Source organism: Periplaneta americana, chromosome 3 (genome assembly GCF_040183065.1).
Source record: "Periplaneta americana isolate PAMFEO1 chromosome 3, P.americana_PAMFEO1_priV1, whole genome shotgun sequence".
Lineage (NCBI taxonomy): Eukaryota > Metazoa > Arthropoda > Insecta > Blattodea > Blattidae > Periplaneta > Periplaneta americana.
In genome coordinates, this window is record NC_091119.1 from 101842711 (window position 1) to 101866497 (window position 23787).

General features: G+C 35.3%; 1 protein-coding gene and 1 long non-coding RNA gene across 6 annotated transcripts in view; one reads left to right on the forward strand and one right to left on the reverse strand.

The window, feature by feature from the left end:
* LOC138696338 (CD2 antigen cytoplasmic tail-binding protein 2 homolog) overlaps positions 1-23787 on the reverse strand; it is a 155381-nt gene that overhangs the window by 14293 nt on the left and 117301 nt on the right. For all 5 annotated transcript variants that reach the window (XM_069821146.1, XM_069821145.1, XM_069821148.1 and 2 more), the window contains one exon: positions 839-1012. Coding sequence is in view for 1 of the 5 variants with exons in the window: in XM_069821148.1 (XP_069677249.1) it covers positions 966-1012 (47 nt within the window). In the remaining 4 variants the exon portion in view is untranslated. The remainder of the gene's footprint in view (positions 1-838; positions 1013-23787) is intronic.
* The window catches only part of LOC138696339 (uncharacterized), a 57119-nt gene continuing 55293 nt past the window's right edge, over positions 21962-23787 (forward strand). Inside the window, exon 1 of the long non-coding RNA XR_011331344.1 lies at positions 21962-22493. This is a non-coding gene — a long non-coding RNA (uncharacterized lncRNA). The remainder of the gene's footprint in view (positions 22494-23787) is intronic.

Sequence of the window (23787 nt, forward strand, 5' to 3'; positions counted from 1 at the left end):
TGTCTATATTCTTGCTGTACTGTAGTTTGAATTCAAGTCACTGCAGCTATCTACGAACGGTCTATGTTGCTTCTGCAATGATCTTTGAATGGTTGTATCGTGGACCATAGTTGTGTTCCAGAACCATAGTTGTGGGAAATGACGGTATGTATTCATCAACCTACCAGTGCGAACAGCTGTTTTCTAAAATGAAATCCAGCCACAGATCCCGCTTAAGGGGAGTCTGTACTGCCATCCCATCAATGTAAAGCAGAGCAATAATAGATAAAGACCGTAATTTTAGCCCGTTACATACAATAATACTTGAAGAATAACCCCTAAAAATTTCAACTGTGTATCTTATGTAAGTCCTGAGACAAGTGTACCTAAATTAGATGAAATTTACATTGCTGGGATAGGCAGTACAGACTCCCCTTAAGCGATGCTCATCTTCTTGCGCAACTGAAGATAGCATACACAGATATAAATCCCAATTTCGAAGAAAATACTTTGAAAAATGATTAATTAAATATCAAGTGAATGGACTATTCTAATTACATATGGTAGGTAGGAGTGTAGTGGCGCAACTGTCTGTAAATCCGTCACTGCACTATAAAGTGCAACCCCTCCCACAGTATATAGTTGCCATTTAAATCCTGTCTTGTGGGTTGCGTTCATTTTGCCCACCACTGAATTAGAATAATTCTCAAAACAAAAGCCTTATATTTCTGTAGGTAAATAATCTTAAACCCTGAGTTTCCTGCTAGTGCAGTGCGGACCAGAAATACTGCTGGAGTAATAGATCATGCTAATTAAGTTATGTGACCTAATAAAGAAGATGAAAGCCGCAAGGTCTTACCTTGTTGGCGAAACGATTAGTTCACTAGCATTACTTCCATTGGGTATCCCATTCCATTGTCTGGTATTCTGTTGTAACCAGATGTTCGACTGGGTTAGTTGCAGACTCCCACTCCATGGGCTGCATGTCATTCTTGGCGTCGATGCCTTCCAACTGCATGCGCTCCTGATGTTCCTAGAAAATTTCAGAAATGTGGAATAATGAATTTTACAGTTTTAATCGAGTATTAACTCCATATGTAGATGAAATTATTGGGGATCATCAGTGTGGTTTTAGGCGTAATAGATCAACTATTGACCAAATATTTTGTATTCGGCAGATAATAGAGAAAAAATGGGAGTATAAGGGTACAGTGCATCAGTTATTCATAGATTTCAAAAAGGCATATGACTCGGCTAAGAGAGAAGTTTTATATGATATTCTTATTGAATTTGGTATTCCCAAGAAATTAGTTCGATTAATTAAAATGTGTCTCAGTGAAACGTACAGCAGAGTTTGTATAGGTCAGTTTCTGTCAGATGCGTTTCCAAATCACTGTGGGCTAAGCAAGGAGATGCACTATCACCTTTACTTTTTAACTTTGCTCTAGTCTAGAGTATCCCATTAGGAAAGTCCAGGATAACAGAGAGGGTTTGGAATTGAATGGGTTACATCAGCTGCTTGTCTATGCGGATGACGTGAATATATTAGGAGAAAATTCACAAACGATTAGGGAAAACACGGGAATTTTACATGAAGCAAGTAAAGAGATAGGTTTGGAAGTAAATCCCGAAAATACAAAGTATATGATTATGTCTCGTGACGAGAATATTATACGAAATGGAAATATAAAAACTGGAAATTTATCTTTTGAAGAGGTGGAGAAGTTCAAATATCTTGGAGCCACAGTAACAAATATAAATGATACTCGGGAGGAAATTAAACACAGAATAAATATGGGAAATGCCTGTTATTATTCGGTTGAGAAGCTTTTATCATCCAGTCTGCTGTCAAAAAAACTGAAAGTTAGAATTTATAAAACAGTTATATTACCGGTTGTTCTTTATGGTTGTGAAACTTGGACTCTCACTTTGACAGAGGAACATAGGTTAAGGGTGTTTGAGAATAAGGTGCTTAGGAAAATATTTGGGGCTAAGCGGGATGAAGTTACAGGAGAATGGAGAAAGTTACACAACACAGAACTGCACGCTTTGTATTCTTCACCTGACATAATTAGGAACATTAAATCCAGACGTTTGAGATGAGCAGAGCACGTAGCACGTATGGGCGAATTCAGAAATGCATATAGAGTGTTAGTTGGGAGGCTGGAGGGGAAAAAGTCCTTTGGGAGGGCCGAGATGTAGATGGTAGAATAATATTAAAATGGATTTGAAGGAGGTAGGATATGATGATAGAGACTGGATTAATCTAGCACAGGATAGGGACCGATGGCGGGCTTATGTGAGGGCGGCAATGAAACTGCGGGTTCCTTAAAAGCCATTTGTAAGTATTATTATTATTATTATTATTATTATTATTATATTTTTGTAATTTTTTTCAATTTATTTGGGAAACAATCATGTTACAATAACGATTACAATTATTGCAATCAGGAAACTACAAAAATAGGTGTTAAATACAAAAGACATAAAAATTCATTAAAAGAGCTATTACATCGTCGAACAAAAATGTACGTGTCAAATATTAAAAAAAAAACAGATATATAAATTAAAGAATTTGTCTCTCGTATGAGCAAATGCTCATGGTCGGGAGATCAAAACCGCACTGTAGATAAGCTGAAAGAAGAAGGCAAAATAAACAATTAATATAAGCAATAGGCTAAAGTAGCAGAAATTACAAAAACAAGAGTCGACAATTATGATATAAAGGGATCACAATTGAAAAAAATTTATAACCAATATTCACAAGGATATAAGACTAATACAGGAGTATCTTCTGCGGACCTCTGGAGAAAGAACTAAAGAAGACTCTAGTGAAGTGCTTTATGTGGAAAGTAGCATTGTATGGGGTAGAAACATGGACATTACGACGAAGTGAAGAGAAGCATTTTAAATGTGTATATGGAGAAGAATGCAACGTGTGAAATGGACAGACAGAATAAGGAACGAAGTTGTGTTGAAAAGAGTGGATGAAGAAAGAATGATACTGAAACTGATCAGAAAGAGAAAAAGGAATTGGCTGAGTCATTGGTTGAGAAGAAACTGCCTACTGAAGGATGTACTAGAAGGAATGGTAAACGGGAGAAGAGTTCAAGACAGAGAAGATATCAGATGATAGACCACATTAAGATATATGGATCATATGCGGAGACAAAGAGGAAGGCAGAAAATAGAAAAGACTGGAGAATGCTGGGTTTGTAGTGAAAGATCTGCCCTTGCGCCGGACACTATAAATGAATGAGACTAATACATAGCAACTAATTATTAAACCCTATATTAATTTCCCTTAATAATTTATTTAATCTTAAGTTTATATTTAATCGTACCCTGTGCATGAGTAGGTAGTTCAGTATCTATTCCGAACCATGCCTGAACAAACTTTATAAAGTAAATTACATAATAAAGATATGATCATTTGGTCCAGGCTGCATCCGATTTTGCACAAGAAGAAATTCTTCAACATGTTTGTGAATTCAACTTAACTTAATTATATCTACGATAATTTTAGTCCATGAAGCATACATTTGATGTAAGAATAATTCCTTTAACACGTTTCTAAATCAGCCTTGTATACTATCCATAATAAATCACTCCACACCAATTTCAATAACGTGCATTGTGTAACCTAGGAAGTCATTTTTTGTGTTGACCGATTTGTGCATCATTGTTTAAGTTGTAAACAAGAACAAATAAAAATTAACGTGCAACATAAGTATTATTTTAAGAAACACAGGGGGCAAATGTTGGTAAATGATGAACACAGAAATGGCATTTCGGGACACTTTGTTTTCTTAACTACTAGGATAACCTAAAGAATGAAAATGAACAACTTCAGTAGTAGGTCCACAATAAAATACAAATTGTTACTTAATTTGTATTTCATTTTTTGGTCCAGGGAAAATACTCGTCCTTCACAACCCTCGCAAGAATAGGGTTATTATTATTATTATTATTATTATTATTATTATTATTATTATTATTATTATTATTATATTGAAATTCAGTAAAAATTAGTATTTTATGTGGAACAAATAGAATTTAAGCTTACATTACCGCAGGTCACCCAGATACTATGTTACTAGGTGATAAAATATGTGTACTTTATCCAATAATTAATATAAACCACCTGTGAGGAAATGGATCAAAATCATCTTCAACACTACCCAGCCACTATCAACTTAGCGTCCTTGAGTGAAAAATACTAGAGAGAGAGAGAGAGAGAGAGAGAGAGAGAGAGAGAGTTAATGATTTTATTGTCAGAAATTCAGCACTAGCAAACAACAACAACATTATATATTCAACCTGTATATTTGAATAAAACTTTTTAGAAAGGAACTAAGTCAAAATTTGTAACTTTTTTTACTGATGAAATGATTAATACTTTCAAGTTCAAGTTGATATTTATAGTACGGGACTGGTACACTCATATTTAGCCTATTCTTGAAAATAAGTTTCTTTGCGCTCCTGAATAGCAGGAAATTTTGACTTAGTTCCTTTCTAAAAAATGGCTATTCATTAGTAATATTAATGCATTTCTCACCTTCATTAGAACATGAATAAAATTAACACAACGCAAATCAAATAAGTTTCATATGTGGTATGGGAGGGTTTCGAAGGTCCTTTATTGCTAGAATTAGTGTTAGAATTTATTATTATTATTATTATTATTATTATTATTATTATTATTATTATTATTATTATTATTATTATTACACATTGTTCTGTATGGTTGTGAAACTTGGACTCTCACTTTGAGAGAGGAACAGAGATTAAGGGTGTTTGAGAATAAGATTCTTAGGAAAATATTTGGGGCTAAAAGGGATGAGGTTACAGGAGAACGGAGAAAGTTACACAACGCAGAACTGCATGCGCCTGACATAATTAGGAACGTTAAATTCAGACGTTTGAGATGGGCAGGGCATGTAGAAGGTATGGACAAATCCAGAAATACATATATAGTGTTAGCTGGGAGACCGGAGAGAAAAAGACCTTTGAGGAGTTCGAGACGTAGATGGAAATATAATATTAAAATGGATTTGAGGGAGGTGTGATATGATGATAGAGAGTGGATTAATCTTGCACAGGATAAGGGACCGATGGCGGGCTTATGTAAGGGCAGCAATGAACCTGCGGGTTCCTTAAAAGCCATTTGTAGGCCTAAGTAATTATTATTACAAATTTATTGAAGTGGGTGTAAGTGGATTGAAACTATGTTAATAATGCACATACATTATCAAAACTTGTATTTTCAGTTTAGTTTGAAGTGCACCTTCGCTTTACTCAGTAGGCCTACTATGAACGGTCATAAGATCTTTAAAAGAATAAAAAAAGTAATGCTTACGATGCAAATGTTAATATATTTTAATAATATTTAATAAATAACACACGTAATTATATAAAATATAGAACTGAATTGTTCTGTTTGGTGGAGTGAATATGTTCTTTTTAAAAGGCTACATATTTTTTGTATAATTATTTGGTTTTAGGGCGGGAAGGTGTAGCCTCATTTCTGCATCTTCATTTAGCCTATTTCGGTAATCTGTTTTCATGGATAAATACGCAGAGAACCCAGATATGGAACTGATAATTATTATATATCTTTTAGATCTTTAATTGTATTAATGATATTAATAATAATTATTATTATTTATTGGAAGTTTCCTAGTACCTGGTACTCGTTACATAAGCTGTTAAGTCGGCCATTGTTGTGTAATCATAAAAGATGCATATTTTCCCTGGCCCAAAATTATATTATAAAATGACTAGAATCACATCTAGTAACAAACTGTTAAAATTCTTTTGAGAAAGGAGCCACTGTGTAAACACAAAAATGATCTATCTAACGAGTACCGGGTACTAGGAAACTACCTATTTATTTTCTGTTACGATTATATTATAATAATTTTTATTGGTGATATTACATGTTTTTATTGATTCGTATTTTCGTGAGTTTGTATACATTTTGCAGTATTATCCAAATTTAAAATACTGTTTAAATACTATTTACGATTCACATGTTTCGAAACTTTCACATGTGTAGCATTATATGATTTATTTTATTACTATTAGTAAGAAAGGATGGCCATAAAACAGTGTAATGCATTATAACCATAAAACTTCATTGTCCTCAGTAATTTTTAAACTGCGTCATGCATTCGTTAGTGTTTTTAAATATGCCTGTCCAATGCAGTCTTAATTATCAGCCCCCTAATATACACATTTATTCCTAGAATAGCCATTGACGCTACGAAACGTAAATGTTTTATTCCCTACTTACTGTTGTAGTTTTCAAGCAGGAATCTTAATATAACTTAGAAAGCTTACCTCAGTGGAAAGAGCTTCATCCTGATTGTCCCATGAGAATCGAACCGAGCTCCTCAATACACATAAAGCGCTATCTTTTCTTGCTTTAAAAGAAATTAAAACTCAAAATGGCGGTCCAATATGTCATTTGCATTGTTGAAGAGGGCTTTGTTAACGCGTTGAGCGATGAACGCGAATTCCATAGAGAATGAAAAACTGGAACTAGCGTCAGGGATTAGAAGCTGTAGGTAAGAAAATTGATGGTACTTGTGTTGAGAACTTTCGACCTGATTTTAAATGTAGTCAACCGGCCGCAATGGAATTTAAATATTGTCGTTTTCGTATTTTATATTTAAACCGTATTTTTGAGTTTTGTAAAGAAACTGATATAACTTACATTTTATGATGCAGTTATGTATTGCACTCATGTTACTTGATTTTTATCATTATAAAATTCACTCTTTGGTTTGGAGTTCTTCTTCCTCTTGTTTTATTAATTCTGCAGGAGAAATTCATTCTATACTATGTTGGCTGCGTTTTCATAATAGGAGATGAACTTCAATGTTGCGACTGTGCAGTTAAGGAAATATAGTTCTTACCACGTGTTCAACTGTGTATTTGGTTTTTAAAAAATTACATTTATTTGCATGTGTCCCCATTTTCTCTTGAACAAGTGAAAGTAGACAGATGAAATTTCACCGCTTTTTATCACACTACGACAGTTTCTGATACTACATTATGTCAATCATGTGGTAATGAACTTACTGATAGAAGACATAGATTAGAAACATTTGTAGGAGTCAAAACTTTTTCAAACAATAATACTATAGAAATAGGTTAATTCGACATTCGATCATTGCAATAAATGTCTATTTCCTAGTAATTACTTTCAAAACTAATGTTGGTCACTGTGTAAGCAATTTTAACTTTTTTTTTGCACTGGGCATGTGATACATGTTTTCTACATAATTTTAACCTTCTGAATACGAATATGACAATAAAAAGCAGTTTTAGGTTACGGTTTTTTAAGAAATTTTTCGAATTTATATCTATTCAAAATACTGCTTTATATATCGTAACGACCGTAAAGTTAAATACTCACTCTTCAAAAGATTACAGCTTTCTTTTTCTGCATTTTCTTTTATACTGGACATCAGGTACATCACGAGCTAAAGTCCAACAATAGTCTGCTAGCATATTGGTACTCCACTGTTCTTGGTATCTTTTTTAAATAGATAAAATTTCTTCATCAAAGCGCTTACAATGCTCATCACTGAATTTGTCACAATTCTCAGGAAAGAAGTCAAGATGGGAGTAAATGAAGTGAATTTTAAGGGATATGTTACAACCCATAGCTTCAAACGCCAACAGTAAATTTTGTACTAGTTCTTAGTTGTACTCACTTCCACGGTGTCCACACCTGTGGAGTAACGGTCAGCGCGTCTGGCCGTGAAACCAGGTGGCCTGGGTTCGAATCCCTGTCGGGGCAAGTTACCTGGTTGAGGTTTTTCCGGGGTTTTCCCTCAACTCAATACGAGTAAATGCTGGGTAACTTTCGTTGCTGGACCTCGGACTCATTTCACCGGCATTATCACCTTCATTTCATTCAGAAGCTAAATAACCTAGATGTTGATACAGCGTCGTAAAATAACCCAATAAAATAAAAATAAACTTCCACGGTTACCCAGAAAATTTAATACAGCCTCTTGAATGCGGCTCTCTCTTTTCCTTCCAACAAAGATTCGAAGTGATTGTCCTTCATTATTACTGTAATTTGTGGTCCGTTGAAAACTTTCTCTTTTATTTTTGAGTCACTAAATGCATCAGTTTCATGAGTCATCCCTTTAACAATATTCTTCATTAACCCTAACTTAATGTGTAAACGGGATGAAATTACTTTACTTTGAGGTACAATGAGTTGATGTATAATATTTTTCTTCCCTGGCTCTAGTAATTGTGTTGGCCATACTTTTATTTTATAATGCTCATTTCGAGCATATCCCATTCGCACAGAAAGATTTTGTGTAGCCATAATTGCATTCTAAGAAACAATGCTACAACCTTCAAATCCGCACATTTAAACATTCATACTTTGAATGTTATCATTAAAACACTTTTTAAAGCAATACACGTCTTATACAGAATACTAACATCAAGGAAATCTCCTGGTAATCTGAAGTGATTTCATGTGGCGAACCTGAATCTCCCCCTCCAAATGGAAACGAAAAGGGCATTAAAACAATTTCTGCTTCTATAAATGGTTTTTACAGAGTAACATATTGAAAAATATAAACTACAGTAATGTCATCAAAGCTCAGAGTGAAATAAATACACATCTCAAGTAAAATCATGTCAACTCAAGCGAATTCATATCGCGAACCTGTTTCCACCTCCTCCAAATAGATTCGTGAAAGGGCAGTAAAATAATTTACATTTCCACAAGTGTTTCTAACACATTGTTTTCCACATAATAGGCCATCACAAATAGTTTCACAAGAAATATGGTGATTTTTTAAATAAAATACATAGAAAATTATATTGTTCACCTCGAAAACCCAAACTGATGGAACATTTTTCTTGTTATTTTTTTTTAATTCAGGAGGTCGAAATTAGTAACAATTTGTTAGTGTTATGTCTGGCGCAAAATGACTGTTGACCACTGTAATGAACATTGCATTGCAATTATTTTCGAATCTTACGTTTTCGGAAAATTAAAAAATTTCAACGAAAATATTGTGATTCTGGAATCCTAGAGTATGTTGATGAAATGTCATTATTTTTTTCTTTTAGCTATAAAACGTGAGATCGTAACAGGCCATTTGGCCTAATACTTGAAGGGAAGAAGAAGAAAAAGAAGAAGAAGAAGAAGAAGAAGAAGAAGAAGCTATAAAACGTTGTCCTTCAATAGAGCAATTAATTTTATTTTATAACAAAACAAAACAATGTAATTTTTATGTCTTTATGTTGTACCATCTGAAAGCACCTTCTTGATTCTATTTTTAATTAAACTTGTTAGACTTTTCAGAAATCTCAACTCAACTATAGACAAACAAAATGAATAAATTGCCTTTAGGTATATGTACACCTTTACATATAAACAATTTTGTTTTGCATAATATTGCCCTATAAAATTTGTAAACAATTGAGTATAGTACCGGAAAGAGAATGAACTGAACAGATCCCTTGCAATTGTTTCTAAATTGTTTCTAAAAATTATTTTGTTTTTAAATTTGACTTAAAACTGATACATATCTCATGCAGTTTTCAAGATAGAGCCACAGTTTTTTTTTTCACTATTTTATAGCTAAAACTATTGTTTAATGCCTGACATAGAGCTATTTTTTATTTTCATTTACATTAATTAAATATTACCATATATGTAACATATGACAGTGTTTTATGTTCCATAATTATGTAAAAAAAATCCAAAGATATTAACTATATATTGTAATATATGGCACTAAGGAAGCTTCAAAATGATACCAATATCTTCTTGGTATCATCATTAGGGAGCGGATTTTTATGTGCTAAAAAATTTAAATATATTTATTTTTATGTGCTAAAAAGTACGAAAATATTTGCTAAAAATTAAAAAATATTTTTTTTTTAATATGACAAAAATACCTTACTTAGCTTGGAAAAAAAAATGTTACTAGATACTCACCAACCACACTTGAGTGCTAGTAGTTGGCCGAGAATTGCAGTGAACAACAAAGGTCATCTCCAAATTCTCCATCACAAATGCTTGCCGATTATCTCTGAACAACGACTTATACTGTGAAAACGATCTTTCCACATCACAGGACGTCAGACGTGCATATTTAAAGAGAGGAATGTCACAAACACATACACCGTCAGCTTCATCTATAGGCACACCCTCCAATACTTGAGCAACTTTACACATTTTTTTTATATCTACTGTTTTTCCCAAACACATTCTGGAATTTGTCCCTTAGTACTTGTACTTCTGAACCTGGTAGCGAGTCTAGTTTAATTTTCACGGCACGCACCTCCCTGTTTCAGACAACAGGTTTTTGGATGTTTCGAGTTTTTTTTTGTGGTGTCACACAAAAAGCTTAGATTTGCTAATATGAAAGCCAAATCGTTTTTTAAACAACCATCTTTCAGTATATCTTGAAGGATATCGATTGACGAAGCCGATATCAGGGAATCACAACAAGACGTATTGCCGAACGAGAGGCGAGAGATTTGTCTAAATTAGCCGGCCTGGGTGGCGCAAGCACTAGAGGCACGGACTGTCTCTACCGCTTGCTCCGAAGGGCTGTGGGTTCGAGTCCCGCCTCGGGCATGGGTGTTGTGTTTGTATTAGTATAAGTAAAACAAAGGAAAACAAATTAGAAACAGAAAACAAAAGAGATAACTTTGGTAAACGGCCTCTGGCCGGTCTAAATTAAAAAAAAAAATAAAATATTCATACCCGAGCTCTTATCTGTTGTGTTTCACAAGCAAAGCGTTGAATGAAATCATCTTCAGCAACAATAAACATTCCTAATTATGTGTTGCAAGATCTCTCCTCCTTATCTATGTTAATTTATTCTCCTAATAATAACATTGATATGCTGCCTAGCAGTTCTCAGAACTTGAGGCGAAACTAGGACTATTACAAAAATGGATCACGGATACACCACACAGCGCTTAGAAACACAAAGCAACCAAGAATTCTTAAAAAGATAACGTCCTTCTGAGTTACATAATTGATTTAGTTTTAAAATGTTTAAAAATTCTTGTAAAAAATTATTTAAGTAAAAAAACTCCAAGATTTATGTGTTTATAATAGATTTCCTGAAAATATGTATTTACATAATTTTTTGTGAAAATATGTGTTTTTATGTGAAATAAAATTCGGGTTTTAAGCTTGAAACTTCATGTTCGGAATTTTTAACTTTGTTAAATGTGTTTTATCACACGCAAAAATAATATTTAATTACATAGGAATCCGCTCCTTAATCATCATATTTGGCTGAGATATCATGTCTCAAAAAATTAAATGTTCTAAAATTACTACTTACAGGAAATGAGCCACAAACTTTCAGAGCATAGAAGCCTCCAGCTTCATATGTCACCCCTTCAGCAGCTTCATGTTGGTCCAGTTTCAGCTTCTTTCTGTCTCTCAGATACCTCCTCCTTGTTTTAACTTCAGGTGTTGTTGTTTTCTGGCACTTTTGTCCCCTTTTTCCATTGATGCGGCTTTGTCCTCATTTTCCATTGATGCAGCAACTCCTGTGATGGTGCTTGTTTCAGGGTTTACATCCATCCTCCTTAGAATTTCAATTTCTACTTCTGGATCCAAAAATAAAATGACACACAGCATTACTGACACACAAATTTACAGTTTCCTGAGCTGTATAATCTTCCTTGAGGCACTTATTCCATATTGTTCCATTGAAGCCTCGTTCACATTTTGGGTTTTTCTATGTAAGCACCTTGCCAACAACTTTAGGTCGATCAATCTCTTATATACAGATTTAATCGCTCTTACGATATCTATTTTCATGCCAGGTCCTTTGTGTTTGTATGTTTCTCCTTTGACTTTCACTACTTGGTAAGGACACCAACTCCCTTCACCCAATGGACGCTTAGCATGGAGAGGCTGATCATCATCTGCTGCGATATGGAACAAGGAAACCCAGATTGCTCTAGAATTATCTTCTACACTGCCAGTATTGTCCCTCAAAGCAATGCCAAAGTAGTTCTGGAGGTTGTCGATAAGTTTGTGCGTTAGCCCCCCTCTATAACCTAGATTGTTTGATTTTGCTAGTTGGCGTAGAGCATTTCCAACATGTTTTTAGCAATATTCCACACATTTAAATTTTATAATAATCTTTCCATTATATGGATCTAGTTCACACACCGTTTCACTGTCATTGAGTGGTGCACAACCATCTTCACATAGTGAACAGAGTCCAGTTTCCTTTGTGCTACTCATCTCGCAGGTTTCGTGGTATCCAAGTCGATTACCAGAGACACTTATCATATTTTCGATCCTACTTTTGAACTGGTTAAAATCTGGAAGAGCAGTTCGAAGTGACGGTAGTGCTCTTGTAGTGCCCAGAAAAATACCTAAACTCACAGATGATGCAGTCCCTTCAAAACTTTAAAATCAGCCATCATATTTGTCCTCTGAATGTAAACAAAAACGTGAAGAACCAGAAGAAAGACGAAAAGAAGCAGAGGCGAGAGATGGAGATGCGTTTAGCAAGTGGTTGGCAAATGACGTGATTTCAGATTTTAACCAATACAGAAGTAGGATCGAAAATATGAAAATTGATGGGTTCACGGTAATAGTAAATGATACTGAACGTTGTATTTTTGAAAATTGGCAGTACTTCTGTTGTGCCAAAGATTATCGCGAGTTTAAAAGTAATTAACGAACTTAGAATTATTATTTCAAACAACGACATTTCCATTGCTAGTTCTAAATTTAAATGGGTTCTTGGCAAAGATATGGTAATGCATAAGTGGTCTAAATTCGACACTCTTTTGAGTCATTTGAATTCTTAAAAAATTTGGAATTTATCACCAAACGAGAAAATTGAACTAGCGTCAAACTTGTTGCGCAACTACTGCGATGAAGTTGACTAAAGTTCTGGACTATACAGTAAGGTTAAGTTTTTGAAGGAGCAAGCATAGGCGGAGTTATAGGGGGGTACATGGGGGACACTACCCCCCAAAAATTGTCAACTCCTTTACCGTTATACAGGATGATTCAAAACCTCTGCGACAAACTATGAGGGGTGATAGATCTAACAATAAGGAACTCTTTTTGTTAAAAAAACCTATGTTTTTTGACGCGTCGTTTCGAAGTTACCGTTGAAAATGTTTTTGCGCGGGCGTATGTCAGTGTAGGCGAATGTGTGCATCCCTGTTTGTTTGTTGAGATGTATGTAAGAGACGAAAAGGGCTGTTGTTGTTTGTTTACGTTTAATGTTCAATACCTTTTTCTTTCAGTTCAGTCTAATCATCAATTGAGAAAGGATGTCTACACTTTCCCGAGTTAGACGACATGGTAATGTGTTATGGGGGAGGCTCACGGAAACGGAAGAAGAGCTCTCCACATGTACCAACAACAGTTTCAAAACAGAAATCACCCTCACCACACAATGTTTGCTCTACTTTATCAGCGCCTTCGAGACGATGGGTCTCTTCGTCTCCGGCGCATTGGTGGAAGACTACGTAGACATCCATTCTAAATTGATGATTACACTGAACTGAAATGAAAAGGCATTGAACATTAAACGTAAACAAACAACAACAACCCTTCTCTTGTCTTACAAACATCTCAACAAACAAGGGTGCACACATTCTCATACATTGACGTATGCCCGCGCAAAAACATTTTCAACGGTAACTTTGAAACAACATAGGTTGTTTAACAAAAAGAGATCTATCACCCCTCAGAGTTTGTTGCAGAGTTTTTTAATCATCCTGTATATTAAAATTAGAAAATAATTAATTCAAAAGATGTTTTTTGTTTTCGTTTATGATTAAGTTTCTGTGCTTAATTGACGAATTAATGTTTTCAGACCATGTGTCTGGACTATAATATATTTTATTTTAAATTTCTGAATGTATAATAATCTCTATACATCATTTGAATGGGAATATTGAGAAACCACACACGTCCATAAAAGTAAAATTTTCAGGAACGACAAAAACCACACAGCTACTTTTATCTAATACTTTGACCCCGTAAAAAAATATATGTGGTTAAGTACAGTAAGTTAAAGATTTTCAGTAGATTTCATCCCTATGCGACATCTATTTTCCGAGAAAAAATATATAAAAGCCGTTGGATATGTGTTGTTTCTCAATATTTTGAACATAAATTAATTAGCAGAATACAATAAAATATTACATCTTTACTCACAACAAATGGTTTCTTTGCAAAATTGTCACAGATCATCAATATATCATTTTCATGTGTAGTATTACTGTAAACTTCAAAACAGAACAATAAAATTAAATTTTTATTCAGAATAAATTGTTACTTAGGATTGCAAATCCTTCACAGATCATCAATATAATAAAATATTCATTCATTTTCATGTATAGTCAAACTTTAAGCTTCAGAATAGAACGTTAAAATGATATTCTTATTCAGGAAAAATTGTTACTTATTTCTAAACATTCACAGATCATCAATATAATACAATATTAATTTATTTTTATGTGTACTCAGAGAGTAAACGTCGGAATAGAACAATAAAATTAGATTTTTATTCACAACAAAGGGTAAAAGTAAAAAGTAAATTGTCCACACCTGTGGAGTAACAGCTAGCGCGTCTGGCCGCGAAACCAGGTGGCCCAGGTTCGATTTCCGGTCAGGGCAAGTTGCCTGGTTGAGGTTTTTTCGGGATTTTCTCTCAACCAAATATGAGAAAATCCTGGATAACTTTCGGTGCTAGACCCCGAACTCATTTCACCGGCATTATCACGTTCATCTCATTCAGACGCTAAATAACCTACTAAAATAATAAAAAAAAAAGTAAATCCGTGGTGCTACAGCATATGAAGGACCAAGACTGACCAGCCGGTTGCTGGTCTCACGTCGACATGCTGAAGCAGAGGTGAACGATCATCCAACCAGACTGGAGGTATCGTGTGGTATTTTTAAGTAGGTTATTTTATGTCGCTTTATCAACATATTAGGTTATTTAGCGTCTGAATGAGATAAAGGTGATAATGCCGGTGAAATGAGTCCGAGATCCAACACCGAAAGTTACCCAGCATTTGCTCATATTGGTTGAGGGAAAACCCCGGTAAAAACCTCAAGCATTTAACTTGCCCCGACCGGGAATCGAACCCGAGTCACCTGGTTTCGCGGCCAGACACGCTAACCATTACCCCACAGGTGTGCACTGGTATCGTGTGGTTAGCACGATGATGACCCCAACCGTTATAGCTGGTTTGCGAAACCGGATTTTCGCTACCTATCACAGTTCCCCAAGTACATCACGATGCTAGGTGCACATCGGTCCCATTAGTAGGCCTACACTAGCAGAAATTTCATGAGAAAATTTCTTTCCCCATGAGGACTCGAACGAGCGCACATTCCTCAGAACAAAGGGTACATATTGCAAATTTAATCCTTCACAAATCATCAATATCATATTATAATACTCAATCATTTTCATGTGTAATCATAATGTAAACTTCCTACACCCCTTCGTTTTCTGGAAGGAATCTGTGGGACTTTTCCAGATGATCAGTCTTTTGTTTATTAATTGGCGAACTTCCTTTATATGATATGGTTTTAGGGCTCTGAGGAATCAATGAACGTTCTGATAATACAAAAGTATGTTCCATTATTCTTTCATCTATGTGTACTTTTGCTTTTACAACTCCGAAATTTTCACTGGAGTAATGAAACTGATGGAATTCAGTTTAAAATGGTTCTTACTGAGAACGTGGGGTTCCTCTCACTTGAATTTCCAGAGACTATGTATTCTTGCGATAATGGTGAGGCCACCATTCTTTAAAATCAATATTTCAGTTCTTTCTGGAACTGTAACTTAAAGTAATTTTTTGAACTGATTAACTTTTTCAGTTTCCTTTCTATAACGCCAAAATCACGGTCGCAGGGGAGGAAGGAATGGCCTCTTATGGGGAAGTATTGTGTGATTGTTTCAAACCTTCCCTGTGCTGGGGAAAATTGTATTTAATATACATTGTTACCAAACTATAATAATTATTTTTAATTAATTGATGGTAAATCTTATGCATGTGCTGCCAATCTAAGAATCTAAAATATTGAGAAACCTCACAAGTTCTGAATATGTGTGGTTTCTCTTCATATTGGAAATAAGTTGAACTGAATTCTGGCATAGGATATGATGGAAGATGTAGTGTCCAGTGACGATTCCTCCATGAAGGATATGTGGATGATCCTACAGTTTAATTTCGTGCCTCTGAGGATAGAAAACATTTTAATGACAGATTTTATTTTTAATGCTTCCCGATGTAATAATTTTCTTCAAACTTTCACTTTCTGTCGTGAGTTGTCGCCACTGCACATCTCAGACCTTAGGAAAACTTTCCGAGGAACCATCCAAATATCTTACAATTAATATTACAGCAAACGGCTTTTTCTAGCAGTGAAGTTACAGACAGGGGTGAGTGCGGAGGGCGGGGTATGGCTTGCCTTTAACCGCATTTGAGGATATGACCGTATATCCTAATACTACGACCCTTCTTTCTGGGTGGTGGTGAGGAAACCCTATCAGAGACTACAATACGAATTTCAAGTACCCTTGTAGCCTCCTTAATTGCAGTTCATTGGTCATTTTAAAAGGCCGGAATAAATGAAATAATAATTTAAAATGATATAACATAAAAAATAAAATGAATCAAAACCAAAATTACATAAAAATAAATAAAATAAGCTATAGGCTAATAAAACACAAGAATTAACAGAACTTTTAGATGACAGGACTGCCGAACGAATATCTGAAGTTGCATTTGATCATTTAGAAGAATGTAACTGTAGCAAGAAATTAGTTGCGCATGCTTTATTATTATTATTATTATTATTATTATTATTATTATTATTATTATTATTATTTTATGTCTTGGTCATCAGTCGTCAATCTCATATCCTACAAACAAAAAATATCACGAGTCGCCACTGGTAGTGTCTCTCTTCAGAATGATGCGTCCTGGTGTGTAGAATACAAAATGGAATGTAACTCAATTTCGTAAAAAAGTGGACATTTCGGGTTTCTCAATATTTCCATTCATTTGAGGAATGAAATCATTGTAATGTTTCTTTTGTAACAGCCTGTACTCATGTGTTAGAAGTCTGCAGGTGTTCAGGCCGCCACTTGGAGAAATATAAATAACATACTGCACAACGTTGCAGAAAAAAAAAGTGATTCCGGTATAATGTGTAAACTTAAAGACGAGATAAATAAAATAATTAGAGTTTACATTAATTGTTATGATATCTTCAGGAAAGTAAGCTTCATATAAACAATTTTGTTAGCACTGTTACGTAATTTTATTGATGCATGCATGTATTTCTGTACGAAAGACAAAAACAGGGAGATTGTTTTAAGTTATGCCTATTATAATATGTACTAGACCTACAGTTCAAGCCCTATACAACTCCGTCTGAAACATCGCGGATATGGATGTAAATGTAAGAAACAAATGCCCCGAAGGTAAATGATGTCCCCTCAAGAAAACTGTTCTCTCTCAACCTATGGGAGCAAGTATCACTGTTAACAACAAAAGCGCCGTAATACTCGATTGATATTTTAGTACAGGCATCCTTGAATTATTTTTCAAATCCGCCATCCTATAGAACAGCCGTGGCGAAAATATGACTCATGAGCACATTGTGGCTCGCAATGATATCTGTGCATTTCTCTTGCTTCCTGTCTTCCCCAACCCCACCCTCTCACTCACTGGAGTCAAACTCCGTTCCATTTGTGTTTGTCTCTGACCTGCGAGTGGCGTATCATCGCAATGTCTCTCTCAAAACCATGTACCTCTACAAATACGAAAGATTTTTTCTGCCAGTATGATGAGAATATTAAATTTTGAATTGTTCACAAGTATTACGAGGAAAATGGTCGTATAACAAAACGGCATTTTACTACATGTCACTCATGAAACATTAAAAGGTTATGTTATTATTATTATTATTATTATTATTATTATTATTATTATTATCTCTGTACGTCGATCCTTTTTCAGCGGATGTACTAACAGATTTACAATGTATTGTGATGTTAAATGAAAGCTAGATGTAAGGATTTCACAAATGTTGAACTTTTCAAATCTTGCCAAAAAAATAAATATCCGAATTTTCGTTCTTTCGCTTGCTCTGTTCAAGCCATGTTCGCTGCAACTTACGTTTGTGAAAAGTTATTTTCAACAATGAAAGTAGTAAAAACCAAATTTAGATCACGACTGACAGACAAATACCTTCGTGATCAACTACGACTGGCAGTAAGTGACTTAATTCCTGATTTTTGAAACTCTATCACAGAGACATTCTGAAGACAGTTAATTTTAGGTTGTGATAATGTTTCCTATGTTTCCTTGTTCATTTCTTTCTTCGTTACACGTGCTAAACATTAGTTTGAAGCCTTGTACTGTATAAAATTATATTTAAGTGCTTGACGTAAGGAAAATGAATATCCGTTAATAAGTCAGACAGTTGCTTCACTTCCCTTTCGGGTGTCCACCTCCCTCCATAGGTGCTATGCACGTTGCAGGTTACACAGTGGCTCGGCGCACTATCACACTTTTGCCACGGCTGCTGTAGACAATTATGGAGTTCCACCATCCTCATCCTATCTAAGACAGCTATCCCACGTCTTGAGTCCACTCCCATGCTCAAATCCCTATTGATTAAAATATCTTTCTGAAAAAGCTTAGATATTAGAAGATCACGAGAAAGTTGTTAACTTATTACTGGATGAAATTTATGTTAAACCTGCAATTTCTTATAAGGGTGGCAAAATACAGGATTTCGCAGATAAATTGAACCTGCTACCACAGTGCAAGCATTTATGATTACGTCACTCTGTCAAACAATAAAGATACATCATAAAGTCTTTTTCCCGCAAAAAATTTGACTTCAGGAAAGCTTTACGAGTTCGCAGTATCAATTGTAAATATCCTGAATCAGTGCAGTTTTCGAGGTATCACTCTCATTTCAGACAACAATAGAATCAACTGGAACATGCTAGAGAAATATGTAATGGACGACTAACGTCTACTTTTAAGAATCCCTTCAAAATGGGAGTGGAGATGATTGCAACTACAGGGGAGATTTAGATGCTGTTGTGGAATGTGGTTGTGAAGATGTTATTTTTGTTTGTGAGGATGTTGAGGTAGAGGAAAATATTGTCGGACCATCTGATCTGTGCCCCCGTAAGATATGCGAACTGAACCGTAATTCCTTCTCAGCCTCGGTAATTCATTTCTCTCCCTGCATTCCTATCTCTCTCTTTTCTAGCTCTCTCCCTTTCTCTCTCCCACTACTCACAATTTTTAGCCTTCTTGCGGGACAGTTTATTTGCACTTGCAGTCCAGTGTTGTCAACTCAACATGAACACTGTAGCACGGAGTGGCGAAAGAAATATTATTAAGCAAGTACGTAATAGCATCTTGCGATGAAGAGAAACAAACAGGTCAATATCTGTTTCCTATAAATCAGGCAACGTAAAGAGCAGCTGCGATCACAGGTGGGGCTAATTTTATTTCAATTGATTACATATTAAAATTACTTAGTTAACTAATACTAATAATACAATATTTTTATGTAATTTATAATTTATATAGACAGGTCAGAGCGCCTAACAAAGAAAATCAGGAGAGAGGGAGGCTGTACAGGAGATGAAGAGAAGAACAGACCAAGGGAACCTTTAATTCTTGTAGATGATATGAACCAATGTATTTTAAGAAGAAAGACACAAGAATTTTATACCGTGTAGAATGAAGTTCCGACATTGAAGAAATTACTGAAGATTGCGAGAGACAATATTTTCCAAGGTTGGAGAAAAACGCTGCAGAAAGTGATTCGAGACATGGGATTTAGGTTTCAAAAATGTAGAAATAGAAGATGTATTTTGATTGAAAGAAATGATATTGTAGCATGGAGGACCAGTTATTTATGATACCGTTTGACGAAAGTTTGGCAACATCCCTATTCGGCAAGATTCGTGGCTTGCTGTTTAACATGGTGGGAGCAAAGCAGGTGGAATGGAGTGAGTACAGGCGTTAACTTTTTCAAGAACGGCGACAGCGCTGAAGGGGCACAGATCCTATGGTCCGACAATATGATGGCTCTGATATAGGCCTACTACATTGCAGGTTATGTTGCCAAGTGTGTAAGTGTAGCAGTAAAGTGTGTTAGATGTAGATATGTTTTATACAGTCATCAGACATTGGAATATTCCAGTTATACAGTAGAATTGAATAATTATATAAGAATAATAGACAGAAAAGGACTCTTGTGGCGCACAATTTGTAAAAAAATGTGACTGTACTGGCATATAAAGTGTTTCAGTGTTTAATTTCGAACGAATATGAGAGCGACTTCATTAACCCTCTGCTGCATGAGTTATTTTCTCAAATAACGTTCAGCTGTTTTATTGGCGCCATAGACTCAGAGATACCAACTTCTTAAATTTTCTTCGACTCTGTCTTCGTCAGTGCAACAAATCAAAGGCATCTCTAGTCCCTATCATGGTGGAAGAATACCATTCTTCCACCATGGTCCCTATTTACACTTGCTATTTGTCGTTCGACTTACAGCGCGGGCGCATTGGCAGTACTAATTTCGTTCCTTTCCTTTCGACATCTGCTGAGTAGAAGCTGTTTCTATCATAGACTTACTAAATAACCGAGGTTTCTATTTCTGTGCGACATTTCCTAGGTGGGCCAGCCGAATTGACGCGACAGGACCCGAACATGGTTCGGAAAAGCAGTAGCAGACAACTTTTAATCAGCTGTTTCCATAGACTTACTAAATAACCGCGGCTGTTTCTCTCTTTCCACGCGCTTTGTAGCATAATGTCAGAGTGGAACAAAAACCAAGTAATGAAATTAATCAAGCTTTACGAGGAATTTCCATACTTTTATGACATCAGAAATAAGGACTATCACAATAGGATTTGGAGGGAAAATGCACTGGAGTTTGTTTGTAAAAATTTGGAGTCTGTTCGTCCCAATACTATTCCTTCCGACATCAAAACAAATATAAAGAACATCAGGAGTCAATATGCAAGAAAAAAAAATAAACTTTCAATTCATTTTAATATAATAAATATCTATTGGACAATTTTGTTCCAGTTTGAAATCTTTACTGAGAACATGGAATAACCCTTTCTCCTGCCTTCTGGACCTCCATCTCCTTTCCCAGTCTCTCTCTCTCTCTCTCTTTTTTTTTTTTTTTTTTTTGGCTTCTCATTAGTGCAAACTAACAAAACACTTGAACCTGCAGAAGCTAAAATAGCTACTTTTTGTTGTTAAAATCCATTTTGTTCATTTAAAAGGCTCACCACATCATTCACACGTTGCTCGAGCTCAACAACTAGCCTCGAGTAGCAGACGAGAAATCTGCCAAGAGTGAACGGTGATACTACATTTAGCCGACAGAAAGCGCAACAACTTGTGTCGACTTGTGGACGAAAAATCTGCCAAGTGTAAACGGTGATGCCAGCGAATAGGGATTATAAAGAATGGACACTTCGCGTCGGTACCTTTGATGTAGCCGGACCGATTTCAATGGCCTTTAAGCCAGCTAGAGCGTCAGATTCTGCTTTCTCCCTAGAGCTGGCGCTGACATCACACCAGCTAGCAGTCGACACAGCGGAAATATAACACATATAATTAATACATCTAGGTACATTATGTACTCAAATAAAATAAATTGGATCCATAAAATAATAAATCCTTCATTAACTGTAATGTCTAGATTCTAGAGTTCCTTTATAATGAGAGTTCAGACGTTGACCCCAACAACAATTAAAATATGTAATGATTTGATAGCGCTGAAAATGGAAAAACAAAACTCTCACGAGAAGTAAAACCATATACCTATATTATATTATATACAAATATTAAACGAATTTGATACTTCATTTTATAATGTATTATATTATTTTATAATATAATTTATGATATCTGAAATATTATTATTACAACTAGTTTGTCACTGAGAAATAAGGAAAAGCTGTTAACTTGAATTTATTTGAAGCAAAGCGTTACTGGATTATGCAATGAGGTAGGCGATGTTTGGATCCTGTGTCTCAACTCTATTCTCAATTATTATGTTATCGTATGCTCGATTACACTACCTCTAGCGCTTGAAAGTGGAACTATCCGCTGGCGCACAGAGAAACAAAACACAGGAAAATTAACTCAGTGTCCATTCTTTATAATCCCTATTCGCTGGTGATGCTACATATAGCCGACAGAAAGCGCTTGATGTTGCGCGACAAATAGCAAGTGTAAATAGGGACTTAAAAACATTAATACGTAAACAATGTGAAAGTGTTAGTAATAGTGGTGACTTTACAGTGTGTGATGCCAACATTCCACAAGTATGCTAGTTTCTAGAGCCACAACTATATTGGCTAATATTCTAAAATGAAACAAGATAGTATTGCAGGTGCTTCAGGAACAAAAAGAAAAGTGCAGACTTTCATAAAAAACAGGTACGCTACAGGTAACAGTGTGTATTTAGATGACATCTGATGAATAACTTTACTGATTCTACTTCTTTAGAGAACTGCGCATTCCTGTCGTTTTTCTGTACTAACAGTAGTAAGAAACGAGCTTTGAATGATTTCCGCAGAATTTGGAATAGACATAGACAGATTTGAACTGCCAACATAGAAAACAAAAAAATCATTACCTGTTCAAGGGGGCCACACTCAATCGCTTTCACTTTCATCTTGACAATAATAAAAGCCAAAACTAACCTAACCTAACACTAAAATCCTAAACTAATCTAACCTAACCTAACTTGTCACAGATTCGCCTATACAAGGCATAACAAAAGCCTAAACTATCCTAACCTAACCTGTTACAGTTTCGTATATGCAAAGCATAATAAAAGCCTAAACTAACCTAACCTGTCACTAAAATCGTAAACTAACCTAACCTAACTTTTCACGGATTCTCCTATACAAGGCATAACAAAAGCCTAAACTATCCTAACCTAACTTGTCACAGTTTCGTATATGCAAAGCATAATAAAAGCCTAAACTAACCTAACCTAACTTTTCACAGATTCGCCTATACAAGGCATAACAAAAGCCTAAACTATCCTAACCTAACCTGTTACAGTTTCGTATATGCAAAGCATAATAAAAGCCTAAACTAACCCAACCTGTCACTAAAATCCTAAACCAACCTAACCTAACTTTTCACAGATTCGCCTATACAAGGCATAACAAAAGCCTCAACTAACCTAATCTAACCTGTCACTAAAATCCTAAACTAACCTAACTTTTCACAGATTCGCCTATACAAGGCATAACAAAGCCTAAACTATCCTAACCTAACTTGTCACAGTTTCGTATATGCAAAGCATAATAAAAGCCTAAACTAACCTAACACAGATTTGCCTATACAAGGCATAACAAAACCCTAAACTACCGTAACCTATCCTGTCACAGATAAGTACGTAAGACATAATAAGTCTAAACTAACCTAGCCTTACATAATAAAAGTTTAAACTAACCTAGCCTGTCATAACACTCCATTTTCTTATCCCTGCACACTTCCCTGAGGTATGAAAATGGCCGAATTTCTATGCCGCTGGAACATTGCAAACTAGCGTGAAACGTTTGTAATGTCTCGTATGATATGTTGGTACGACATGTAAGACTCCTGAACATGCATATATCCACAATAGGAAAAGAAGTCAATCAACGCTCGTTTAACAACCGCAGTACGTAGCAATACTAGTAGTAGTAGTAGTAGTAGTAGTAGTAGTAGTAGTAG